The sequence below is a fragment of the Trichechus manatus genome, unplaced genomic scaffold (genome assembly GCF_000243295.1).
Source record: "Trichechus manatus latirostris isolate Lorelei unplaced genomic scaffold, TriManLat1.0 scaffold00035, whole genome shotgun sequence".
Lineage (NCBI taxonomy): Eukaryota > Metazoa > Chordata > Mammalia > Sirenia > Trichechidae > Trichechus > Trichechus manatus.
Genome location: NW_004443971.1, coordinates 12,596,548 through 12,604,738, shown reverse-complemented (window position 1 = coordinate 12,604,738; position 8,191 = coordinate 12,596,548). Strand labels below are relative to the sequence as shown.

At 51.3% G+C, this 8,191-nt stretch overlaps 1 protein-coding gene across 1 annotated transcript; it reads left to right on the top strand.

The window, feature by feature from the left end:
• Positions 1-610: 610 nt before the first annotated feature.
• On the top strand, positions 611-4,796 carry BTG2 (BTG anti-proliferation factor 2). Its single transcript, XM_004375266.2, has 2 exons — positions 611-892; positions 2,250-4,796. The coding sequence occupies exons 1-2, from the start codon at positions 739-741 to the stop codon at positions 2,582-2,584; spliced, it is 489 nt and encodes a 162-aa protein (XP_004375323.1). The 5' UTR covers positions 611-738; the 3' UTR covers positions 2,585-4,796.
• Positions 4,797-8,191: the final 3,395 nt, after the last annotated feature.

Below are 8,191 nucleotides of genomic sequence, written 5' to 3'. Positions count from 1 at the left end.
GTGGGATTATTATGGAAGTAAATATAAGACTTAGTCCCTACTTCCGAAGAGCCAAGTGAAACCCATTCTGACTAGTTAAGAAACATGGCAAAGAGGGAAAATGGTGACGAAGTGTCTGAGTGAGAGGTTCTGACAGTGTGTGGTTGGGAAATGCTGTGGTAGTCAAAAAGGGGACCGCTTGGGGAGAGGTGGTATCAGCGAAGGCTTCTTGGAGGAGGTGGCGTTTAATCTGAAACTGGAAGAATGGCCGGGTTTGGATGGGCGGGCTGGACAGGAGAGGCCGGGACATTCCCTGCGTGGAGAAAGTTGGGCGTCGCTTTCCTCCTCCGAGACCTTTCGCCCCGTCTCCCCACCCAACTCCCTCGGCTCGCGAGCCCCGCTCGGGTTCCCAGCACTGACGTAAGCGGACGATGACCTCAGCGCGGAGGTGGCGTTGGCAGCGGAGGCGGGGGCTATGGCTGCGCTGGGGGCGGGCCCGCGGAAGCGTACGGGGCGGGGCGAGTGCCCGGCCCAGCCCCCATCCGCTCGCGGGGCCAATGGGCGCCGCCTCCAGCTTCCCCCCAGGTCGGCGCACAGTATGAAAGGCGCGGCCCAGGGGCAGTCCCAGCAGAGCCAGCCCCGGCGAGGCGAGCGGGACCTTACGGGTGGCAACGTTCAAGCCTTACCGAGTAGCAGCGGGTCCCACCCAGAGACTTCTCAACGCTCCCGGCCACCACTGCTCCTGGAGCTGCGCCCGACATGAACCAGGCCCGCTGGACCGGGAAGAGAACCGACATGCTCCCGGAGATCGCAGCCGCCGTAGGTTTCCTCTCCAGCCTCCTGAGGACCCGGGGCTGCGTGAGCGAGCAGAGACTTAAGGTTTTCAGCGGGGCTCTCCAAGAGGCACTAACAGGTGGGCACGCGCCGAGGGTCCTGCGCCCGTCGAACTCCGCCACCTGGGCTCGGCCCGCTCCCTGCCTGGGGTGCCTTTCCTTTCCTAGGGTTCCCAACACAAGCAGCTCCTGAACTCCGTTTCCCTTTTTCAGTCCCCGGGCCGGCCGCAGCCCCCAACCCCCGGAGTCATGTCTCCCGTCTCCTCTCCGACCTGCGCTCGGATCTCGGTCTGAGGTGGTTACGGTTGGGCGCGCCCCTCCCGGCTGTCGGGGGAGCAGACCCTTGTCCCAGAATGTGATCCCGAGTACCCGGTTTATGCCCTCGAAGAGGGAGTGCCTGCGAGTCTGAGTGCTGGCTCATCTCCTTCGTCGGACCCTTGAGACCCTTGAGGGATGCTGCTGGCCATAAAGCTCCGCGGCCGGATGGGGTCCTTATGGGAGAAGGCGGCGCAACTGAGCCGTTTCAACAGCTTGGAGATCCAGTCTTGGTTCTTCCTGGGTCGTGCGGTGCTGCGCGGCGCCTGGGCCAGTCCGGGGTGTTGACTCGCTTGAAGTTGGAATCTGGGCTCCTTTTGTGTCTTTTGGTTCCCCTTAGCGCTCTGCCACCTATTATGGTACCCAAACGAGCCTTTTAGCAAGTAACTCGCTCTGCGGCTGTGTGTATTGGGAGGCGGTGTGTGTGAGGCGGGGAGGTTGACAAGAGATAAGCAGGCGTCTGGCTGTGAGAGACCTATCTTGCAGTTGTTTCTAGGAGGTTGGCAGCCACAGCCATCTCTGAACATGCCCACACAGATCCTACCTTCTGAGGAACGACAGATATTTCAGCAAAACAACCCATGTTTTTACTCCTTAGCCACTGCTAAGGATCCCTGACTCTTCTGGTGGGGGGGTGGGGGGGCACTTGGGGCACAACGAGAGACCAGTGACTTGCTGTGTAACCACCCCCCCCCCATTGTTTGCCTACTCCGTGGCCTTGAAACTTCAGAGGCTCTGAAGAGGTCTCCAGAGGCTCTGCCCGGACATGCCAGACCTGGCTGGTCACACCCCTCCCTCCTTAAAACTGACCAGGTGCCAAAAACAATACACTGGCCACTAGGGAGTGTCCCAGAGCTCCCCCCTTCCCCATGCACACACAGTCACACACACACACACCTGTTGTGGAAGGAGAGGTCTCTCTAGCTCCCACAAGATTTTCTCTGTTAGAATAGCAGGAGTGTTTCAGGAGGGTCCTGGAGCTCAGCAGAACCCACCTTGCTTACTTAACATCACCGGGCTCCCTTCTCTCCTCCTCTCCCTTCGTCCCTTTCCCCACCTGTGGTAGCACCCATGGTCCAGCTGCTCTAACCAGAGAATCTCCTCCTTGTCCCCTCTCTGCAGAGCACTACCAACATCACTGGTTTCCTGAAAAGCCATCCAAGGGCTCTGGCTACCGCTGCATCCGCATCAACCACAAGATGGACCCCATCATCAGCAAGGTGGCCAGCCAGATCGGACTCAGCCAGCCCCAGCTGCACCGGCTGCTGCCCAGTGAGCTGACCCTGTGGGTGGACCCCTACGAGGTGTCCTACCGCATCGGGGAGGACGGCTCCATCTGTGTCCTGTACGAGGAGGCTCCAGTGGCCACCTCCTACGGGCTCCTCACCTGCAAGAACCAAATGATGCTGGGCCGGAGCAGCCCACCAAAGAACTATGTGATGGCGGTCTCCAGTTAGATCCCCGCTGCCCGGCCCTGGCGCTCTACTGTACTCATTCTGCCATGACAACAGGCCACTGCATACCTCAACCTGGGGAACTCTATTTTTAAATGAAGAGTTATTTATATATATATTATTTTTTTTTAAGAAAAGAGGAGAAAAACAAAAGATTTTTTAAAGAAAAAAATCCTTAAAGGGAGCTGCTTGGAAGTGGCCTCCCCAGGTGCCTTTGAAGAGAACTTTTGTGTACTTGAGTCTGGGAGCCAGTATCTGCCTTTGGGAGGGGGAGTAGCTGGGGGGTGGACACAGCCAAGGTGAAGTGGGAGAGGGAGCAAGCAAGGGGAGCAACTGTGAATGAGAGAGGTCAGGATCTGCCTAGATGGGAGAAGAGAGGCTCGGTTCAGATGTCTCACTCACCCACCCAGGCCACTTGCAGACCTGGCCTGCTCTTACTCAGGGCCATTCAAGCCTGGACTTAAATAATAGTATGTTGCCTGTCTTCTCTTTTATTTTTCCAATGAGATCCTGGGCAGAGAGTGAAAAGGCCTCTCCTTATTCCTTCTGTCCGAAGCAGCTTTTCTGGAAGTCATGACTTGTTTCTAAATCTACCCTCAGGGGCGTGTAGATGTTGCTTCCCAGCCTTGAGCCTAAAGCTTTTGTTTGTTTGTTTGGGGGTGGGGGTGAGAAGCAAGGCTGGGGTTGGAGGTTATGGGGGGGGGGGGGGGCCAGAAGGGAATGCTGCACAAAATCTTTGCTTTGCTGTATGCTGCTCTGCATGTGAATAATTTGGGGGATGATTTGCAATGGAATTTTGGGACCCAAAGAGTATCCTCTGGGGATGTTTTTTGGCCCAAATCCTTCTTTCTGGAACCACATGAAAGTCCTGGTGCTGCTGCTATTCCCCCTTTAAGAGGTGACTCCGAAGCTACAGGGGACTCCAGGTCCTGTACGACTGCCTTCTTTGCAAAAGCACAACAGTCTTTCTCTCTAACCCTCCCCTCCCTCGCCCCTTCTGGTTGGGTCATGGAGCTACGCTATTTTCTAGGACAAAAGTTCTCAGTCGCTGTGCAATATGGCCTCCTGGCTCCCAGGAGGGTCTGGAGGAGAACTGGCCCTCAGAGCCTCCTGGTGCCCCAGCTTTGGGAACCATCTCTCCTGCTGTCCCCGGGACTTTGGCTGGCTGGTCTGCCTGGCAGGTAGTCCTTGGCTGAGGGGGAGAATGCCTCAGGTTCGGCACGACTACTTGGTACTCCTGTGGGGCTGACACTAAACGCCAAACCGTGGGCACTGTTTTTCCTCCCTGGTGCTGAGAGCACCTGTGGAGGAGGTTGCTTTCTCTCAGCATGATCCAAATTGGTCTGTAGACTTGTGCAATATTTACTGTTCTGGGTTAGAGAAAAATGGAAAACTACACTGGGAAGAAATGCCCTTCCTGCAGCTTCTCAGTGACATTGATGAGAGGTTCTCAAAAGGCCTCGAGTTCCCCAAACCGAATCACCTTAAGAAGGACGTAGCTAGAGCATCTGGTCTGCTTGGCTACTCTTCTGCTATTGCCCTTTCGTGGCAAATCTTCCTTTCCTACTGCCCCCACCTCCACACTCCCCTCCACGTTTGCGAGTCCCCTGTCCTGGATTTCTGAACTACCCAGTTCTGACTCAAAAAGGTGCTATTTACCAAACACTCTCTAGAGCCATCCCGGCCAGTTCTGCCTCCTTTTCAAATCTCCAGATTCTGCGCTGCCTTCCCAGGCCCTGCTTCCAGTCCTTATTGCTTTAAAGTTAACTTTGGGCCCACAGACCCGAGAGCTGATTTTCTGGTCTAGGGGTTGAAAAAAGCTGTGAATCCCTGCAGATTGTGTTCTTGCCTCTTGTCTGCAAACAGGTCCCTGCCTTTGTAGAAGCAGCCTCATGGTCTCGTGCTTAATCTTTTCTCTCTTCTTTTCGATGTTCACTTTAAAAACAACCGGGAACCACACAGCTGGACTGTTGAGCAGGCCTGTCTCTCTTATTAAGTAAAAATAAATAATGGTAGTATGTTCGTAAGCTGTTCTGACAGAAAAGACAAAGGTTACTAATTGTATAATAGTGTTTTTATGTGGAAGAATGTGCAGCTTTATGGACAAATGTACATTTTTTTGTTACTTTAATAAAAATGTAGCTGATGAAGCTATGTGGTATAGAGAAGGTAAAATTCCCACATCACTAATTTGCATTTCCCTCTCAGAAACAAATCTTTTTGTGTGTGTGACTTATGTTTCTCTTCAGTTGCACTCAAGACCTGTAGCATGTGGCTCAAGTAAAAGAAAAATCAAGTTGTGTGGCTGGGCTATTTCCAAGCATCCCCTCTTCTCTGGGACCTACCTCCTTACTTCCCTCCTTCCGTGCGTATACTAACAGGTCTCTGTGAAAATGCTAAAAATGACAGTTCTTCTAATTTGAACATTCCCTAGTCTAGCCAGGTCTCTATCTTCTGCATCTTGTTCTTGCTAGGCCTCAGTTTTACTCACTCATTCATTCATTCTCATTCATTCAACAAGCATGTGTTGACAGTAAGTGCAAGGCCCTGAGAATATTATAAATGAGTAAAACACAGCCTGTTTCTTATAGTACAGGGGTGGTGAGGAGGGGACACTGAACCCCTTTCCAGCCTGGGTGGGGTTGCTTGGAAGTTTCTGGTAAAGGCTTTCTTGCCATCTCTGGGACTGCCATTCACTACCCACTGTTGTCATCTTATTACCCATGAGCACCTGGGCCTCAGGGGCTACGCCCTGGCTGAATGCCACAAGCTAGCCAAAGACCGTCTAGATCTGGCAGCAAACACTGGCTGAGAGCCAAAGGTTTGTTACCGATTTTTAACTCCCATTGACCCTATGGATAGAATCTACACAAGCAAATGAGAACTTTCTCTACCACCCCCAACTCTTGATTCTTTCCATGATGTTTTGACTCAGGCTTCCCACCCCACTGCACACCACCTGCTGGCTCAGCAGTTCCCACCTGGAGTCACAAGTGTACTTCTTGGCCAGAAGTGGGCTGTATTTATATTTGAAGCACGATGACCCTTGAACAGTGGAACCCCACCCTGCCCCCATGCTTTCATTTCATGCCATACATCCCTGACCCTAATCGACAAACATGCAGCTTGTCTTATGTGTGCTAGGGTCGATGAAGGCCACGGGGGCTGTGTGTGGAATGTTTGTATGGGGGAAGGGTAAGTGAGCTGGGGAGACGGGAGACCAGCTCATCTGTATCATAAATAGAATTTGTCACTGGGACCCACTTCTGTCAAGAGGTTGTTATTTAAAGAGATGTTCCCATTTTCATCTGTAGCCTCTAAAACAAATGTCTTCCGTGTTGCTGTTGAGTTGATTTCGGCTCATAGCGAGCCTATAGGATAGAGTAGAACTGCCCCGTAGGGTTTCCAAGGTGGATTTGAACTGCTGGCCTTTTGATTAGCAGTTGATCTCTTAACCTCAGTGCCACTAGGGCTCCACATGAATGTCCTAGGAACTCATTTATAAGAAGTCTACTCTTTTTGGATATAAGGACAGGGTTAGGATTGAGGAATTTTGCCCATCCTGGTGTGCTATGCTCTTTTGGGCATTCAGTACAAAGTCAGCGTCTACCTTCTTGTCCTAGAAGGCCCCACTCACAGAGGATATTTTGATGTTTAGTGAAAAGACCGAAATTCAGGGAAGGTTGCTTGGAGGCTGAAGGGACACCCTCACCGCACCTCTATGTCTTCAAGCCAGGGGAACCACAGAATGACAGATTCATCTTGGGGTTCCTCTTGGCTCTTGGTAGACCAGTATTCCCTCAGTTTACATGAGAGGATTCTGTGATCAAGCGATGTTTTATTTAGTTTAGAGCTGGTCACTTTCATAGCGGGTGGGGAGTACCTTTTGGCCTGGCTAGGGAGTACAGGGGTTGTGTCCAGAAACTGCTTAAGTTGCAATAGGCGGCTTTCATGTGCTGAGGGGCCAGGCATTGTTTGGTCTGCTCTGTTCCCAGCTTCCCCACTTGGTAAACAGTGCCAGCTTGGGAGACCTGTGCTTGGTCAGCTGTTTTTGGATGATAGTGCGCCTCCCAGAGAGTGTAGACAAGGCCTGGGTACTGTAGATAAGGAGCCCATCCTGACTCTTGATAAGGAGGTTTGGGTGGGGGAGTCCTTGATGCCACAACAAACAAGCCCCAGGAGGAAACCCACTTCTCTGGGGATTGACATCTGCCCCGTAGCAGCCTTTGGTAAGGGAAGATAGTGAGGACTCAAGTGTCCCGGCTTCCAGGCCAGTACTGGCATCCTGGCCCAGTAAAGCATGGTGCAGTAAAAGAGCTCTGGGCTGGGAGGGAGAAGAGAGGGGTAGTGGTCTTGGTTTTTCTTATTAACTAGCTCTGTGAGTTTGGACAAGCCCCTCAGCTTTTCCTGCCTCAGGCATTTGTTGTTTTTGGCTGTCATTGAGTCGACCCCGGCTCATGGAGACCCTATGCACGACTGAATGAAATCCTGCCTGGTCCTGCACCGTCCCCATGATCGATTGTGGATCAGAATGTTGTGCTCCATAGGGTTTTCATTGACTGATTTTCAGAAGTAGATCCTTTCTTCCTAGTCTGTCTTAATCCGGAAGCTCTGCTGAAACATGTTCAGCATCATAGCAACACACAAGCCTCCACTGACAGATGGGTGGTGATTGCTAATGAGGTCCATTGAACGGGAATTGAATTAGGGCCTCCCACATGGACAGTGAGAATTCTACCACCCACAACACCAACGCCCTCTCCTAGAGGTTAGATTAGCTGATCTCTGTTCCCTCAGCTTTGGAGTCTAAATCATCTCCATTATCCTGGAAATAACTGTTGGGTAAATTTGCACAATTATTACCATCATTTTCAATTATTTGAACTGAAATGCCAATTGGACTGGGAAGTGGACTAAGTAATAATCTTTTCTTGCTGGGGTTAGACTCCTGCCAGGCAGAGTTTCCATTTCCTGGCATAGTGAGGCAGTACAGCAAAGAAGTGAGGCACTCAGGCTCTGGTGCCAGGCTGCCTGAGGGGTCTGATCTCAGCTCTACCACCTGCCTACTGGCTGTGCAACCTGGAGCAAGTGACTTCACCAACTGTGCCTCAATTTTCCCACTTGTAAAATGGGATTAAGAATAGAACCCACCTCAAGGAGTTATTATGAGAATGAAGTGAAATCAAGAAACAACTTAGAACAGTGCCTGGCACATTTAAGTATTCAATAAATGAGAATTGTTGTTCCAAGTAGAAGTTAGCCTCATCTCTTCAAGGACTCTGACTTCATCCTGAAATGAAGAAGGATAGTTGGGCATACTGATACTTGGAGGAAACTATTGTTAAAATATTGATACCTACTAGTACCACCAAGAACGGCTGCAGTTAACACAATCCAAGCAGGCTGTGGCTTCCTTTAGAAAGATGATTCACAACTCTTTGTTTAAAAGCCTTCACAGTCCAAAAGCCCTTGCTGGTTTTATATATAGTCCATACTAGGCACTTTATAAGTTTCTGCTGAATGAATGTTTGGTACATAGAGGAACTTATGTCTGACCTCTGTCATTCATGCTGAAATGGATGGTGGTGCCCTTGCTAGGCATCTGGCCTT

Bases quoted from the DNA above. Each gene is read 5' to 3' on its own strand.
- BTG2 (XM_004375266.2), top strand. From the start codon at position 739: ATGAACCAGGCCCGCTGGACCGGGAAGAGAACCGACATGCTCCCGGAG. The intron at 893-2,249 runs GTGGGCACGCGC...CCCTCTCTGCAG, and splicing joins TCTCCAAGAGGCACTAACAG to AGCACTACCAACATCACTGG.